Below are 18,766 nucleotides of genomic sequence, written 5' to 3' on the forward strand. Positions count from 1 at the left end.
TACTGGCATTGAGCAGTCTGAACACAGTCTCAGCTATTCAGACATTGGGGGAGGGGGCACATTTTTACCACCAAGCAGGGCAGAAGCTTCCTGAGCTGTGGACCGCCTGCCGGCAGAGGGCGCGCGAAACCACGTTTGCTGACTAAAGCGGCCCGGAAACGCCTCCTTGTTCATTTCCAAGCGGCGGCCTCGGCAGGCGGGACAAGCGCTTCACTGGCGCGGAACCCACGGAGGAGGCGCCCAGGGCTCTTGGTGTACTTGGGCTGCGTGCATGTGAGTAAGTAGCTCCCTATTCAGGCCTGATGTTGAGGAGGGAACTTTGTTGCAGTTCTTCCAAGTGTTTGCTGTTTTTTCTTGTGTTGTTTGCTTGTTTTTCCTGAATAGCGAGTGCTATTTTCTGCCCTGTTCCCATGTAGTTCATTCTCTACTTTTTCAGATAATTATATTAGTGAGAGGTATTTTAACAAAGTATCTGCTCATTGAGGGCTTTGCCAAGTTGAAATCTGGCATGCTGTGCTACTTTTTAAAGAATCAGAATTCTTGTTGGAGACAATCCGGATAGAGATTCGGAGAGAGGGGGAAAGCATCTACAATACTGAAAGGGATATGCAAAATATTTCAGACTGCCAGTGGAGCCGTTCGGGGGCAGACCAGCCCTGGCTGAGCCAAATCAAAACCTGAGGTGAAAGGGTAAATGGTGCTCCTAAGTATATGCCTTTATTATGTATTTTATTGGTTCATTTTTTCTGGACTGCTTACGTAGTTGAAAAAAAATGTTGAAGTTTACAAGTATGGGTAATGCAACTCCCAACATTAGTTTTAAATGTTATTTTCCCGAAATGCCAATATTTATAATAATTTAACTTTAACTGGCTTTAATAAAAGCAAGCTTTTGAGTAGTTTTTGAAATACATTTTTAAAATTTTTGTTTTCAAATGAAAAAATTATCACTTTGTGCAATTTCTCATGACCAAGTGAGTATCTTAAATTACTTTTAAGTTTAGCTTGCTGAAATGTCTTTTGTTTTAGAGTGGCTGATACTATATTATTTATATAGATAGACTGATTGAAAGAGATGAAACTTACACAGTGTGAGAGTGTCCTAAATGCCCTTTAATTTGTACACTTTAAATTGGTTAGTTGTTTGCTATGTGAATTTTACAACAAGATATAATACCTCCATGTTAAGATAAGTTTGCACCAAGTATGCAAGATAGTATTGCATACTGCTTAAAACTACTTAAGATGAAATTTGTGTGGGACTTTAATTATCAGTTTACTGAAGAGCTATACGGAGGCTGTTTTTTGTAAATCAGATGTATTCATTGAAAGTAAATTTCTCCCATGGAATAGTCAAACTCTGACAGCACCTTGTTTAATTTTGTATATTTCCATGGGAATGTGAAATAAGTAGGTCTGCAATCATTTTGTATATGCCTATTTCCTGTAATATTTCAGATGGTGATGAACCATTTTCACTTTCTTTGTTTTTTTCTTTCCCTATTTTCTAATTTGAAAATGTATTCATATGTCTAGTTAAATTTTACATTAATGAAATTCACTGAAAGGGGCAGTGAGGCCTAATAACCATTCACCTTTATATATTGTGAGGATTTTTTATTGATATTTATTAACTAATTTCTCTTGGTTCAGTATATCATCTCATTAATAAGTCACATAATGTTTATAATGTAATCTATTTTTAGCAGGAAACTTAATATTCACTAATATCACTAATTACTAATATTTCTAATATTAATTTCTAATATTCACTAATTTCTAATGTTCACTAATATCTCCCAAAAGATTCCTGAAGGAGAAAGATAGATGAGCCCTGAAAAATGCATGCACAGACAGACAAAAGAAAGCCAAGTACAAAAAATCTGAACTAAGGTCTGAGATACCTCTTGAAGCCATAGTGAGCACAAGAAATTCTGGAGTACCATGCGCCTGGCTTGGAGAAGGGAATTATATAATACATGCCCTTCTCCATGGCTCTCAACCTGGAGTAAAGGGCAGTCAGTATAGAAAACATGCAGCAGAGGAAGGAGTTTCTGTGAGAAACTGGAATACAAACACCTCACCATTTCCAAAAACAGCCCAAATCATTCAGGCCACCAAAGACATAGTACTATTAATATAATAATGACACATTTCCTATTTAATGACATCCAGACACTTAAAAGGTCAATTGGTTTCAAAATTTTGGTGGAATTGCATTTAGGTAGATTTGGCCTCTGAATACGTTAATGGCATGGTAGTGACATGGGCATTTTTAAAAGAATTTATTTTGAAATAATATCAAACCTATAAAAATTGCAAGAGTTGGTACAAAGAACTCCTGATCATTAAAATTCTCCAATTCTTAAGTTTACCACATTTGGCCGCTAACAAACATTTCATAAAATACTGCAGTGAATTTATCTATAGAATAAGGAGACTCCTAGAAAACTCCAAATCAGAAAATCAACTTTGCTCCAATGCTGTAATCCCACTCACAGACCCCTTCAACTTTTTCCCACTGTTCCACCCTTCACAGACTGTCTTAAAAATCTCCATTTTTGAGTTAACTTCAATATGGTGCACCTCCTGAGAGGTTCTTTAATTTTCACATCTTTAACAAATTTAAGATCATAAATGACCCCAACCTTGGTCTGCCCAGTGTTTCCTTTTGAGATTTACACCCTACCTTCCCAGTAGGAACCCAGATTGAAGCTGTGCTTTTCTCAGTGCAGCCTGTTAGGAGGGATAGGAGTTCCACTTCCCTCACCCACTGGTGATGTGAAATTGATAACCTGAATAAATTTCTGTCAGAACACTCCACAAGCAAAAACATGCTTTCACTTTGTAATGAATGACATTTTATGAAGACATTCTAAGAATATGTCAATATGGTGGTCTCCATCCATCCTCTACCCATCATCCTCTCTCCTGAATCAACCAACACTCTAATGGTTGCCCAATGTCATTTTTTTCCATTTCCGACACTTCTATATTTTATTTGGTTTTCTGCCTTTCAAAGGGCTTGCTTGCTCCCTGTTTATGTTATAGCATGTATTAATTTTATTCAGTGTGTTTTCATCTTATTCTTTATTTTAATGATCAACTTTTTCCAGATTGCACTGGTGGGATCCCCTGCAACATGATTCAGATCCAGCACCAAGTAAGTCATCTGTACTAGATTTACATGGGATTTAAGGAGAAAAGATTAGAATTATTCCTGACTTCATTTTATAATGTAATTACAAATTACATTTATAATGTAATTATAAATTACATGCTATGTCACAGGTCTCATTTCTTTCACGAAGTCTTGTGGGCAACCATCTCTGAATATTTAAAATTCACCAATGCCTTCCTAAATTTTCTCTTGATGTAACTTTCTAGTCCTTACATCAATACATCCAAAACCTAAAGGGCTCTCTTGGACATAGATATCTCTTTGTGACATTTTCCTTTAACTTTGTTGGTAGATTCAAACTGTCCTTAGAACAAAAACTGTAGGGCTTACAATGGTCTTCACGCCCTGAATGCTTCTTTCTGCCATGCTCTGCAGTCCAGTTCAACCCAATTGCCTGCAGCCCATTCCTTCCTCAGTTTCTGCAAAGAGCAGTCAGTTGTTGTTGGGATTTTGTACATTTTTCCATTAAACCAATTTGTTTCCTAAGCATATTTTCTACGATTTTCCCCAGGTAGGTCATTAAGGTTTTAGCTAAGACACATTTTCTTTCCAAGAGGTTTTTCCCACGTCAGCAAATGAAGTCATTTGATACTATGTAGACAAGTTAACATTGTCATTTTTACTTTAAATTATCTCTTCTAATCTAAATGTAAATCCACAGGGCAGATGATTGTTTTGTTTGCATATGTAATTATGTTCCCTGACATAGCCTTAACTTAGATCATGACTTCCCTTAACAATGTTGAATAATGGCTAGACTAGAAAGACGAAGAGTAACATTAAAATATGAGTAACATGAAAAATAGAATACATAATTATCTAAAATACCTGCTTTTAAAAAATGTGCACTGAAAGGTTTTTTTTTCCCGGAACAATGAATTTTTAAGAGTAAAGTTTATAAAAAGGCAAGGTGTATTTGTAGGAATTGGTCCATCTTGTCAAAGATATCTAATCTACTGGGGCACAATTGCTTATAGTGTTCTTTTAAAACACATTTTATTTTTGTAAGGTTGTTAGAAATGTCACCTTTTCCATTACTAACTTTAGTGAATTGATTCTTCTTTTCTTTATTCTTAAGCAGTCTAGCTTAATTTTGTTGATCTTTTCAAAAGACCAACTTTTAGTTGTGTTGATTCTGTTTTTCTATTCTCTAATTCATCTTTGCTCTAAACTTTATTTATTTTCTTTTACCAACTTTGGGTTTATTTTGGTCTTTTTGTATTTCCTTAATATATAAAGTGCTCTTATTGATTTGAAATGGTTATTCTTTTTTAATTAGGTGATTATGGCTATAAATTTCTCTATAAGCAATGTTTTCAGTGACTCCTATAAGTTATATTATGTTTTCATTTCTGTATATCTCAAAGTGTTTTCTAATTTCCCTCATGATTTCATCTGTGACCCATTGGTTGATTGAGTGTATAGTTCAATTTCCACATATTTGTGGAAATTTCCAATTTCTCTTCTGTTATTAATTTCTAGTTTTATTCTACTTTGGTCAAAAAAGATACTTATGAATTCAGTGGTTTTACATATGGGTAACATATGGTCTATTCTGGGAATGTTCCGCATGCACTTGAGAAGAATGAATATTCTACTGGAACTAGTAGGTTTATAGTGTTGTTCAAGTCCTTTATTTCCTTATTAATAATAGGTCTAGTTTTTCTATTCATTTGTGAAAGTGGTAAATTGTACTCTCCAACTATTATGGTAGAACTATTTCTCCCTTCAAGTCTGTCATTTTTTTCCCTCCATATATTTTGGTGCTTTGTTATTCCTTACATATGTTTATAATTTTTATTTGTTCTTGGTAGATTGATCCTTTCATAGATATATGATGTAGATCTTTATCTTTTGTAACTATGTCTGTTTTAATTTAGTCTATTACTCTAGCAAGCCTAACTTATTTTTTGATTATGATTTGCATGTAGTATCTCAGTGTTTTCCATTCTTTCACTTTCATTCTCTCTGGGCCTTTGAATCTGAAGTAGGTCTCTTATGGGTAATAAATGTGGCATCATCTTTTATCCATTATGTGAAGTTCCATTCTGATTAAGTAATTACTTTAAATGAAAAAGTATTAAATAATTAGAGGAGAGCTTGGCATAATGGATAAAATTACTTACAATGAAAGACTTTAAACTTCCATTTTTTTTGTTTTCTATATGTATATTTGGTTATTTCCTCCATTCATATTTTAATTCATATTTTGCCATGTACCATTTTAATTCCTTTCTCATTTCACTTTTTTCTTTAACATTATTGAAAGTTACAACTCAGGGACAATTGCACAAATAAAGAATATTAACATATGCACCTGCCTCTCAAATCCTGATCCACCATTTTTTACATTTGGCATTCCTTCTTTCTTCCTTTCTTCCTCCTTCCCTCCCTCCCTTCCTCCTAAACATTTGAGAGTAGGTTGGATATACCACACTCCTTGAACACAATTCTTCCATGTACCTGTCCTAGGAATGAGGATATTCACTAATGTATCTGCCTTAGTTACAGTTAACAAGATAAACACATTTAATATTATGAGGCATCTTCTGTATTCCAATTTTTCATATGTCCCAATAAGGTTTTTTTAGTCTTTCCTCCATTATTTGATCCCACCTAGTTTCATGTATTGCATTTAAATATCATTGATTCTTTTGTTGCTCGTTTTTTTTAAACTGTGGAAACATATATACAGCACATACATCAATCACTACTAAGTATACCATTCACTGGGATTAATTACATTGACAAAGTTGGGCTATGCTCACCACCATCTATTACCAGAACTTTCCCATCACCCTAAACAGAAACTTTGTACCCATTATTCATTAACTCCCCATTGCCCCTCTATCCTACACCAGGTAAGCAGTATTCTACTATCTGTAAACTTGCTTATTCTGGATATTTCAAATGAGTGAAAACGTGCAATATGTCTATGTGCCTGACATTTCCTTCAGTGTGATGTCTTATAGTTCATCCATGTGGTAGCATGTGCCAGGACCTCATTGTTTTTACAGCTGAATAATAATCCATTGCATGTATTACCACATTTCTTGTCTACCTCTCAGTTGATGGATTCTTGGGATGCTTCCATCTTTTTACTGTTATGGAAACATTGCTATGGATACTACTCTGTACAACTATCTGTTCAAATTCCTGCTCTTCCATTCTTTTGGGAAATAGAATGCCAGCTTTTATGATAATTCTATGATTAACTTTTTGAGGAACCTCCAAAATGATTTCCATAGTGGTTGTATCATTGTATATTCCCACCAACAGTGTACAAGGGTTTCTACTTCTCTGCACCTTTCCCAACATTTATTCTGTTTCTTTTAAATAGTAGCCATTCACATGAGTCTGAGGCACTGTATGTTACTGAGTTTTAAAAAGAACTGTTCTTGTTGTACCATTTATTCTTCTCAAAATTTCCCATTTAACCATGTTCAAGTGGACATTTCAGTTTGATCAATTACCTTCATGATATTGTGCTACCATCGCCAATATCAATTACCCCAACTTTTTTTTCACCTCCAGCAGAAACTCTGTACCCATTAAATGAAAACTCCTTCTCCTTCTTCTCCCCTCTAGCCTTTGCTAACATACCATAGTTTGGTAACATAACAGCCTTTGTTCTTTATGAAATGTCCTTTGTTTAGTTATTTCATATAAAGAAGTTCATACAATATTTGTCATTTTGTGTCCAGCTTATTTTACATGACGTTTTCTTCATGGTTCATCCATGTTGTGGTATGTCTCAGAAACTTCACTTTTTAGATGAATAATATTCCATTGTGTGTCTACCACTTTTTGTTTACTCATTCATCTGTTAATGGATGTGCCAGTTTGGTTATATTATGTCCCCCAGAAAAAGCCATGTTCTTTAATGAAGTCTTGTGGGGTAAACTTATTATTGTTGTTAGATTGGAATCCTCCAATTGAGTTTTTCAGTTGTAGGTGAAACATTTGATTAAATTATTTCTATGGAGAAATAGGCCCCATCCATTCAGGATGGGTCTTGATTCAGTCACTGGAGCCCTATAAAAGAGCCCACAAACAGAAGGACCTTAGACCAGTTGAGAGAGATATTTTGGAGATGGCCACTGAAAGCAGACTTTTGCTGACACTTTGGAGGTGCTAGCCCAGTGTTTGCTCCAGAGTAGCTAAGAGAAGACAAAATGCCCCAAAAGCAATATTTTGAAGAATGCACAGGAGCTGAGAGAGGAGCAGGAACACAATCCAGATCAGCAGATGCTAGCCATGTGCCTTGCCAGCTGTAAGAGCTTTTCCAGATGTCATTGGCCTTCCTTTGGTGAAGATACACTCATGTTGAAGCCTTAATTTGGAAATTTTCATGGCCTTCAGACTGTAAATTTGTAACCAAATGAACCCCCTTTATAAAAGCCAATCCATTTGTGGTAGTTTGCACAATGGCAGCGTTAGCAAACTGTAACAATGGATACTTGGGTTGCTTCCACTTTTTGTCTACTTTGACTAATACTGCTGTAAACAGTGGTGTAAAAGATCTATCTGAGTCTCTGCTGTCAGTTCGAGTACATACCAAGAAGTGGGATTGCTAGGTCATATGGGAATTCTGTTTTAAATTTTCTATGGAGCTGCCAAGCTGGTTTCCACAGTGTCTGTACCATTTTACAATGCCATTAACAACAATATCAGAATTCCTTTTTCTCTATATCTTCATCATTTACTCTTTTTCACTTGGTTAGTAATAGCCACCTAGTGGATGCGAAGTGGTATTTCATTGTAGTTTTGATTTGAATTTCTCTGATAACCAATAATGTTGAATATTTTTTCATGTGCTGTTGGCTATTTGTATCTTTGGAGAAATTCTACTCAAATTGCCTGTGAAGCCATATTGTCCTAGACTTTGCTGCATCAGAAAATTTTTGTTAACTGATGTAATACTTAATTGTCCTTGGTCTTTTGAGATCATCTATTTCTTCTTGAGTCAGTTTACTCAATTTGTGTATTTCTAGAAATTTGTCCATTTCATCTAAGTTATTGAATTTGTTAGTGTACAGTAGTTCTTAATATTCTCTTACAATCCCTTTTATTTCTGTAAAGGCAGCAGTAATAGTCCCTCTTTAAGTACAAATGATTTTTGTTATTTGTATCCTCTCTTTTGGTTTCTATGTCATAAGTTTGGTATTTTGTATTTTCATCTCATTCATCTCCAGATCTCCAGATATTTCTAAATGTTCTGGTGATTTCTTCTTTGACCCATTGGTTCCTTAAGAGTGTATTGTTTAATATCCACATATTTGTGAAATTTCAAGTTCTCTCTTATTGATTTTTAGTATTATTTCTTTGTGGTCAGTTAAAATACTTTATATGATTTCAGTCTTTAAAATTTACTGAGACTTGTTTCATGATATAACATATAGTCTCATCCTGGGGAATGATCCTTGTGCACTTGAGAAGTGTATTTTCTCTGTCATTTTCAAACAGATTTATGTTACATATTTCTCACACTCTCTCTACATATGTCATATACATCTGTATATGTCTTCTACATCTAGTTGGTACATAGTATTAATCACATCCTCTCTTTCTTATTGACCTTCAGTGTGAATGTGCTAGACATTTTTGAAAGTGGTATACTGAAGTCTTCTATTAATATAGAACCACCTATTTCTCCCAAAAATCTGTGAACGTTACAATATCATCACCTAGTTGTGCAATCATCATCAGTCAATTTTAGACCATTTTCAGTGCTCCAAAAAGAAAATAATATCAGATAGATAAAAAAAAAGAAAACTTCAAACACCCCATATCCCTTATACTCACCCCCCCATTATTGATTATTAACCCCTAGTATTGCTTTGGTTTACTTGTTACTGTTGATAAAGGAATATTAAGGTATTATTAATTATAGTCTGTGGCTTACAATCAGTAATTTTTCCGCATAAGCCACTCTATTATTTATGCTTTGTGTGTCATACATTTGTACTAGTTCATGCAAGAACTTATTTATATTTGTAGTGTTAATTGGTGACTTATGTGACTGTAAACAACCCCTTTCAACCAGATTGACCTACAATACACCACTGTTATTTATAATCCCAGTAACAAGCTACCCTCACCTCTATTTCCAAACATTTAAGTTCAAGCTCATTAAAAATTCTGTACCTATTACATACTGCTCCCCCCTTTCTAGCTTCCCTTTATCTCTAGGTGCTCTCTGTTCCACATTTTAAGACTCTGAGTTTACTATTCTACTTAGTTTTTGCTATTGCCCCTTTATGCCTAGGGATATTTGAGTTTAAGTCTCTTTTTTATTTTTTATTTTTTTTAAATTTTTATTGAGAGTGTTCAGATACCATACAATTATCCAAAGATCCAAAGTGTACATTCAGTTGCCCCTGGTACCCTCATACAGCTGTGCATCCATCACTACACTTAATTTTGTTCAATTTTTAGAAACTTTTCATTACTCCAGACAAGAAATAAAGTAAAAGATGAAAAAAGAAAAAAAAAAAAGATGAGGAAACTCAAATCCTCCCATATCCCTAATCAACCCCCCTCAATTGTTGACTTGTAGGTTGGTATAGTACATTTGTTACTGTTTATGAAAGAACATTGAAATACTACTAACTGTAGTATATAGTTTGCAGTAGGTGTATATTTCTTCCCTATATGCCCCTCCATTTTAACTTCTAATTGTATTGTCATACATTTGTTCTGGTTCATGGAAGAGATTTCTAATATTTGTATAGTTAATCATGGACATTGCCCACCACAGGATTCAGTTTTATACATTCCCATCTTTTGACCTCCAACTTTCCTTCTGGTGACATATGTGACTCTGAGCTTCCCCTTTCCACCTTGTTCATGCACCATTTGGTACTGTTAGTTATTCTCATATCTTCCTACTGACACTCAGTTCATTTCCAGACATTTAAGTTCATCCTAGTTGAACGTTCTACTCATACTGCCAACTGCTCCCCATTCTTGAGCCTCATCTTATATCTTGATAGCTTATATTTCAAGTCTGTGTGTTTACATATTATAATTAGTTCGTATCAGTGAGACCCTGCAATATTTGTCCTTATGTGTCTGGCTTATTTCACTCAGGATATTGCCCTTGAGGTTTTGTCATCAACCTATTTTTTTAAGATGGTTTTGTTCACACACCATACATTCCATCATAAGTAAACAATCAGTGGTTCTCTGTATGGTCACATATTTATGTGTTCACCACCTTCACCACTATCTATATAAGGGCATCTACATTTCTTCCACAATGCAAGAAGGAGAGTCAAAGAAGTTAGAGAGGCAAAAGAAAGAGGAAAAAAATGACAGCTAGGAAGCAGCAAAAGGAAAAATAACCTTAAAGTAGAGTAGAGAGTCAGACAACACCACCAATGTCAAGTGTCTAACATGCCTCCCTTATCCCCCCCTTTATCTGCATTTACCTTGGTATATCACCTTTGTTACATTAAAGGAAGCATAATACAATGATTCTGTTAGTTACAGTCTCTACTTTATGTTGATTGCATCCCTCCCCCAATGCCTCCCCATTTTTAACACCTTGCAAGGTTGCCATTTGCTTGTTCTGCCTCATAAAAGAACATATTTGTACATTTTATCACAATTGTTGAACACTCTAGATTTCACCAAGTTATACAGTCCCAGTCTTTATCTTTCCTCCTTTCTTCTGGTGTCTCACATGAACCCAATCTTTCTCTCTCAACTGTATTCATATTTATCTTTGTTCAGTGTACTTACACTGCTGTGTTACCATCTCCCAAATTTGTGTTCCAAACCATGTACTCCTGTCTTCTCCTGTCACTCTGTAGTGCTCCCTTTAGTATTTCCTGTAGGGTGGGTGTCTTGTTCACAGTCTCTCATTGTTTGTTGGAAAATATTTTGAGCTCTCCCTCATATTTAAAGACAGCTTTGCTGGATATAGGATTCTTGGTTGGCAGTTTTTCTCTTTCGGTATCTTAAATATATCACACCACTTCCTTCTTGCCTCCATGGTTTCTGCTGAGAGATCCACACATAGTCTCATTAAGCTTCCTTTGTATGTGATGGATTGCTTTTCTCTTGCTGCTTTCAGGATTGTCTTTTTGTCTTTGACATTTGATGATCTGATTAAGTGTCTTGGCATAAGCCTGTTCAGATCTATTCTGTTTGGAGTATGCTGCACTTCTTGGATCTGTAATTTTATGTCTTTCATAAGAGATGGGAAATTTCACGGATTATTTCCTCTGTTATAGCTTCTGCCCCTTTTCCCTTCTCTTCTTCTGTGACACCAGTGATACATACATTCTTGTACTTTGTTTCATCCTTAAGTTCCCGGAGATGTTGCACATATTTTTTTCATTCTTTTCTCCATCTGCTCCTTTGTGTGTAGGCTTTCAGGTGTTTTGTTCTGCAGTTCCTGAGTGTTTTCTTCTGCCTCTTGAGATCTGCTGTTATATGTTTCCCTTGTGCCTTTCATGTCTTGTGTTATGCCTTTCATTTCCATAAATTCTGCTAGTTGTTTTTTTGAACTTTCAATTTCTGCCTTATGTATGCCCAGTGTTTTCTTTACAGCCTCTATCTCTTTTGCAAAAACTTCTCTAATCTTTTTGAATTGTTTTAGCATTAGTTGTTTAAATTCCTGTATCTCAGTTGAAGTGTACATTTGTTCCTTTGACTGGGCCATAACTTCATTTTTCTTAGTGTAGGTTTTAGTTTTCTGTTGTCTAGGCATCTGACCTCCTAGGCCACCCCAATCAAGTTTTCCCAGATGAGAACAGGCTCAGGTCACAGGAAGAAATATTCAGTATCGTTTCCCTGATGGTTTTTCTTAGAGAATTGACACACCTGTGCTTTTCTGCCCAGCAGGTGCACCTGTCAGCCTGTCACCAGCTGGTGTAAGAGGGTGTGTCCTGTGGCTCTCCTCCCCCAGGCTTTGGGGTCTGGTTCTGGTAAGGCAGGCAGTAGAGCTGGGCCCCTTCCTTTCCTTTTGGGAAGCTATGCCTCCTCCAGAGATGTCATTTGTATGTCAGTAAGTTCTTTGTTTCTCTGACTTTGCTGATCAAAGTGCTGCAATTTTAAAATGGCTGAGGTTTTCTTTACTTTAAAGCACTCTGGGCTGAAAATGGCTGAGGCTTCCTCCACAGAGAAAGGGACAGAACGCTCCAGATTCACCCATCAGCCAGAGATAGCACCTGATCCTCTGGGCTCCCCATCCTGAGATAGATATATCCCCTGAGTCTCCCAAGGTCAGTTGTCACCAAAAGCCTCTGTCTGCTTCTTGGGGATTCGCTGTCTGTATTGAGTAGTTAACATTAGAACCCCAGTTGGAGCTGTGCTGAGGTATACTCACTTGTTTGGAGAGTGCTGCTCTCTAGCACCGTGAGGCTTCCATGAGGGAGGGGCTCTCAGTGCTCTGATTTCAGCACAGGTCTGCAGTTTTTACTTCCAGATTTTATGTTGTGATCTTGGGCATTCCTCCCAATTCAGGTTGGTGGATGATGAGTTGACAGTCATGTTTGTCTCCCCACAGTTATTCCAGGTTATTTACTAGTTTTTTGGTCATTTATGAATTGCTCTGGGGGGGGACTAACAGTCTTTCACTCCTCTCTATGCTGCCATGTTAGCTCCTCCCTTAAGTCTCTTTTGTCTGCTGATAATTTAGCCATCACCACTCTTTTGTTTACTGTATTCATGGAATATTTTTCCATCCTTCCACTTTTTATTTATTATTATTATTATTTATTGAGGTTGTTCACATACCATATGTTCTAGTTTCCTATTGCTGCCGGGATGCAAAACACCAGAAGTGGATCAGCTTTTATAAAAGGGGTTTATTTGATTACACAGTTACAGTCTTAAGGCCATAAAGTGTCCAAGGTGACACATCAGCAACTGGGTACCTTCACTGGAGGATGGCCAATGGTGTCTGGAAAACCTGTTAGCTGGGAAAGCACATGGCTGGCATCTGCTCCAAAGTTCTGGTTTCAAAATGGCTTTCTCCCAGGTTGTTCCTCTCTAGGCTGCAGTTCCTCAAAAATGTCACTCTTAGTTGCACTTGGGGTATTTGTCCTCTCTTAGCTTCTCCAGAGCAAGAGTCTGCTTTCAATGGCCTTCTTCAAAATGTCTCTCATCTGCAGCTCCTGTGCTTTCTTCAAGTGTCTCTCTTGGCTGTAGCTCCCCTTCAAAATGTCACTCACAGCTGCACTGAGTTCCTTCTCTTTGAGTCAGCTCATTTATATGGCTCCACTGATCAAGGCCAACCCTGAATGGGTGGGGCCATGCCTCCATGGGAATATCTCATCAGAGTCATCACCTACAGTTGGGTGGGGTGCATCTCCAAAGAAACACTCAAAGAAATCTAATCAAAACTGGTAACATCTGCCCACACTAGATTACATCAAAGACAATGGCATTTGGGGGACACAATGCATTCAAACTGGCACACCATACAATTATCTGAAGATCCAAAATGTACAATCAGTTGCCCATAGTACCATAATACAGCTGTACATCCATCACCACAATTTTTAGAACATTTTCATTACACCAGTAAAGAAATAAAGAAAAAAAAATGAAACTCAAATCCTCCCATATCCCTAACCATCCCCCCTCCATTGTTGACTCATAGTATTGGTATGGTACATTTGTTACTGTTGATGAAAGAACGTTAAAATACTGTAGTGTATAGTTGGCAATAGGTATATTTTTCCCTGTATGCCCCTCTATTATTTAAACTTCTAGTTATAGTGTTATACATTTGTTTGGTTCATAGTATTTGTGCAGTTAATCATGGGCATTGACCACCACAAGGTCCACTGTTTTATACATTCCCATCTTTAAACCTCCAACTTTCCTTCTGGTGACATATGTGACTCTAGCTTAACCTTTCCAACACATTTGCACATCATTCAGCACTCTTATTCTCACAGTGTGCTGCCATCATCTCTGTCCATTTCTAAACATTTAAGTTCAACCTAGTTGAACATTCTGCTCATAATGAGCAACATCTCCCCATTCTTTAGCCTGGTGACTTATGTTTCATCTCTATGAGTTCACATATTATAATTAGCTTATATCAGTGAGATCATACAGTATTTGTTCTTATGTGTCTGACATTTCACTTGATACAGTGCCCTCAAGGTTTCTTCATCAACCCATTTTTAAAGACAGTTTTGTTCACACACCATACATCCCTAAGTAAACAATTAATGGTTCCCTCTATAGTTACATATTTATGTATTCACCACCATCACCACTATCTATATAAGGACATCTCCATTTCTTCCACAAAGCTGAGGAAGAGTCAAGGAAGGTAGAGAGACAAAAAAAGAAAAAAGAAAGAAAAAAATAACAGCTGGGAAGCAACAAAAGAAAGATAACATTAAACTAAAGTAGAAGAGACATTACCAGTGCCAAGAGTCCCATACCCCTGCCTTATGTCCCTCCCTTATATGCGTTTAGCTTTGGTACATTGCCTTTGTTACATTAAAGGAAGCATGATACACTGTTTTTTGTTAATTTTAGTCTCTAGTTTGCATTTATTGTCTTTCCCTCAGTACCTCCCTATTTTCAATAACTTGCAAAGTTGACATTCATTTGTTCTCCCTCATGAAAAAAAACTGTTTGTACATTTTATCACAATTGTTGAGCTCTCTAGTTTTCACTGAGGTATACAGTCTAAGTCTTTATCTTTCCTCTTTCCTTCTGGTGTCCCACATGCTCCTAACCTTCCTCTTTCAACCATACTTACAGTCATCTTTGTTCAATGTACTTACATTGCTGTGCTACTATCACCCAAATTTGCATTCCAAACCTCTCATTCCTGTCTTTTCCTATCTGTCTTTAGTGCTCCCTTTAGTATTTCCTGTAGAGCAAGTATTTTGTTCACAAACTCTGTCATTGTCTGTTTGTCAGAGAATATTTTAAATTCTCTATCATAATTGAAGGACAGTTTTGCCAGATTTAGGATTCTTGGTTGGCAATTTTTCTCTTTCATTATCTTAAATATATTGCATCACTTCCTTCTTGCCTCCATGGTTTCTGCTGAGAAATCCACACATTATCTTATCAAGCTTCTTTGCATGTGACAGATTGCTTTTTTCTTGCTTCTTTCAGGATTCTCTCTTTGACATTTGATATTCTGATTAAGTGTCTTGGTATAGGCTTATTCAGATCTCTTCTGTTTGGGGTACACTGCACTTCTTGGAACTATAATTTTATGTCTTTCACAAGAGATGAGAAATTTTCATTGATTATTTCCTATTATTACTTCTGCCCCTTTTCCCTTTTCTTCTTCTGGGACATCCATGACATGTACATTCAGACTTTTCATTTTGTCATTCAGTTCCTTGAGACATTGCTCATATTTTTCCATTCTTTTCCCTATCTGCTCTTTTCTGTGTAGGATTTCAGGTTTCTTGTTCTCCAGTTCCTGAGTGTTTTCTTCAGCCTCTTGAGGTCTGATGTTGTATGTTTCCATTTTGTCTTACATTTCTTGTGTTGTGCCTTTCATTTCCATAGATCCTGCCTGTTGTTTTTTTGAACTTTTGATTTCTACCTTATGTATGCCCAGTGTTTTCATTATATGCTTCATCTCTTTTGCCATATCTTCCTCAAACTTTTTGATCTACCATAATTATTTCAATTCCTATATCAGTTAATTGTAAGTTTGTTCCTTTGACTGGGCCATAACCTCATTTTTCTTAGTATAAGTTGCAGTTTTCTGTTGTCCAGGCATCTGGTTTCCTTGGTTGCCCTAATCAGGTTTTCCCAGACCAGAACTGGCTCAGGTCCTGAAGGAGGAAGTATTCAGCACCAGATTTCCCTGTAGTGTGTCTTACAGGGTTGACACACCCTGTGATGCCTCAAGTTGCTGTGCTTTTCCTAACCTGCTTAGCAGCTAGTGCCTATCAGCCTGTCACTCCCAACTGGTATAAGGAGGTGTGGCCTCTTTATTTGTCAGCTTAAGTTGTTTTTCTGGTTTGATTGTTTTCCCCCAGGCCCTGGGGTCTTATTCTGAATGGAAGGCTGGTGGTAGAGCTGGGCACCAGCTCATTCCTTTTAGGGAGATACACCTAACCAGGGTGTGTTCATTTGCATTTAAATAGGATATTTGTCTCTCTGAGTCTGCTTTCTCCACCCTTGTCTGGGTCTGAGTGCTGGGAAATGAAAATAGCTGAGGCTTCTCCACTGCCAAGCACCGCATACTGAAAATGGCTGAGGCTTTCTCTGCTGAGCTGCTCAGGTTGAGAGAGAGAAAAGCAGACAGAAAGCCCCATTTCAGGGTCAGTCCATGACCCTCAGTTTTACCCATCAGCCAGAGATAGCACCTGGTCCTCTGGGCTCTCCCTCTGGGAAACAGGTCCCCTGGCTCTTCAAGGTCAATCATCACTAAAAGCCTCTGTCTGGTTTTTGGGATTTGCACCTTGCATTGAGCAGTCAACCTTTGCCAATTAAAACCCAGTTGGAGCTGAACTGAGCTATATTCCCTTGTTCAGACAGTGCTGCTCTCTATCACAGCAAGGCTTTGCAGTTTTGGCTGCCATTGGGGAGGGGGCTCCCAGCTTGTGTTCACAGTTTCTACTCAGATTTCATGCTATGATCTCAGGCATTCCTTCCAACCCATGTTGGTGCATAATGTGTGGACAGTCACGGTTCTCCCCAGGCAGTTATTCCAGATCATTCACTAGTTGTTCCTGGTTATTAGTTGCTCCAGGGGGACTAACTTCCACTCCTATCTATGTCACCATCTTCTTCCATCTGCATCATCCTTCCAATTTTAACCTACTTATGTCTTTGAATTTAAGGTGTATCTACTGTAAGCAGAATACAGTTATCCCTTCCATATCACAGGGTTGGGGGTGTGGTGTTCCCAAAATCTGAAAAACCCACATAAAATTTTTTGGCCCTCCCTTCATACTAGAGAAGGAGTCTGAATTTTTTTCTTTTATGTTTACAAAAACTTATTGGTACTAAAAGATAAAACATATTAATATTATACAATTCTATACACATATCTTATGCATTTCTGAGTTCCTAAGTGTTGTCTTTGTTTTCTGGTGGCCTTGATGTTTCATCTGTAGCTTCCACAGAAATACCCCAGAATTCCAATTTAATTTCTTATACTGACCTGTGATATACTGAAACTGCATTAGGGAAAGTCATGGTGTGGAAGGGATAATTGTATAATTGGGTCATGCTTTTTTATACATTCTGCAAATTTATGCTCTTTGGGAAGTTTAAGATATTTACCTTTAAATTATCCCCTGATAATTCAGGACTTCTGCTGTTTTGATATTTGGTTTTTGTAAGTTTTATACATTTTGGTTACTCAATTCTTTCATTACTGCCTCCTTTTGTATTTAGTTGATCATTTTTAGGGGACCAGTTAGAATCAATTCTCATTTCTTTTGTAGATTTTTCAGATATTTTCTTTGTGGTTACCATTGATCAGTATGTCTATCTTTATGTAAATTCTAGGCTATTTTGACACTGTAGCTTTTTAATGTGCTGTAAAGTCAGGAAGTGTGATTCCTCCAACTTCTTTCTTCTTTTTCAAGATATTTTTGGCTGTTTGGGGTCTCATACCCTTCAAATAAATTTGATAATTTCTTTTTCCATTTCTTCAAAGTAAGCTGTATTTTGATTGTGATTGCATTGATTGTGTAGATCAATTTGGGTAGAAGTTATGTCTTGATATTTAGTCTTACTCTCCATAAATGTGGAATGTTCTTCAATTTATTTGGCTCTCCTTTGATGTCTTTTGGTAATCTTTTGTAGTTTTCTGAATACATGTCCTTCATATATTTGGTTAAATTTATTCCTAGATATTTGATTCTTTCAGTTACCATAGTAAATACATTTTTCCTCTTGATTCCCCCTCAGATTGCTCATTACTACTGCATAGAAACACTACTGATTTTTGTGTGGTTCTTTTGTATTACACTGTATTGCTGAACTTGTTTATTAGCTCTATTAGCTTTGTTGATTTTGGGGAAAGTTCTACATATAGGAACATGTCATCTGCAAATAGTGAACATTTGACTTCTCCTCTTCCAATTTGGATGCCTTTTACTACCTAATTCCTCTAAGTAGAACTTCTGGCATGATGATGAATAACAGTGGTGAATGTGGCCATCCTTGCCTTGTTCCAAATCTTACAGAGAAAGCTTTCAGTCTTTCACCAGGGTATGATGTTAACCATAGGCTTATCATATATCCCTTTTATCATTTTGAGGATGTTCCTTTCTATTCCTATCTTTGGATGTGTTATCTTTAAGGATGCTGGATTTTGTCAACTGCTTTTCCTGTGTCAATATAAGCATGTGTATTTTCACGTTTGATTTGTTAATGTGTATTAATAAGACTTACTAATCTTTTGAATAGGGTGGAACTTTTTGATTAGGTTATTTCCATGGAGATGTGACTCACCCAACTGTGGATGAGACCTTTTTATTAGACTATTTCCATGGAGGTGCAGCCTTGTCCATTCAAGGCAGGTCTTAATTATATCACTGGAGTCCTTTAAGAGACTCAGGAAAAGAGATGGAAACTAGTTGACAGAGATGCTGAGAGATGCTGGGAGATGCAGACAGAAGG

The 18,766-nt window shown here is 36.8% G+C and overlaps 1 protein-coding gene across 3 annotated transcripts in view; it reads left to right on the forward strand.

Annotated features, from left to right (window-relative positions):
- The first annotated feature begins 229 nt into the window (after positions 1-229).
- LOC119505551 (zinc finger protein 596-like) overlaps positions 230-18,766 on the forward strand; it is a 62,594-nt gene continuing 44,057 nt past the window's right edge. For 2 of the 3 annotated variants that reach the window (XM_037798379.1, XM_037798377.1), the window contains exons 1-2: positions 929-974; positions 3,117-3,163. In XM_037798379.1, coding sequence (XP_037654307.1) covers positions 967-974; positions 3,117-3,163 — 55 coding nt within the window. In that variant the 5' untranslated portion in view covers positions 929-966. Of the gene's footprint in view, positions 274-928; positions 975-3,116; positions 3,164-18,766 lie in introns of those variants that run through there. The other variant, XM_037798378.1, reaches the window with a different exon arrangement.

The sequence above is a fragment of the Choloepus didactylus genome, chromosome 10, assembly GCF_015220235.1.
Source record: "Choloepus didactylus isolate mChoDid1 chromosome 10, mChoDid1.pri, whole genome shotgun sequence".
NCBI classification, from domain to species: domain Eukaryota; kingdom Metazoa; phylum Chordata; class Mammalia; order Pilosa; family Megalonychidae; genus Choloepus; species Choloepus didactylus.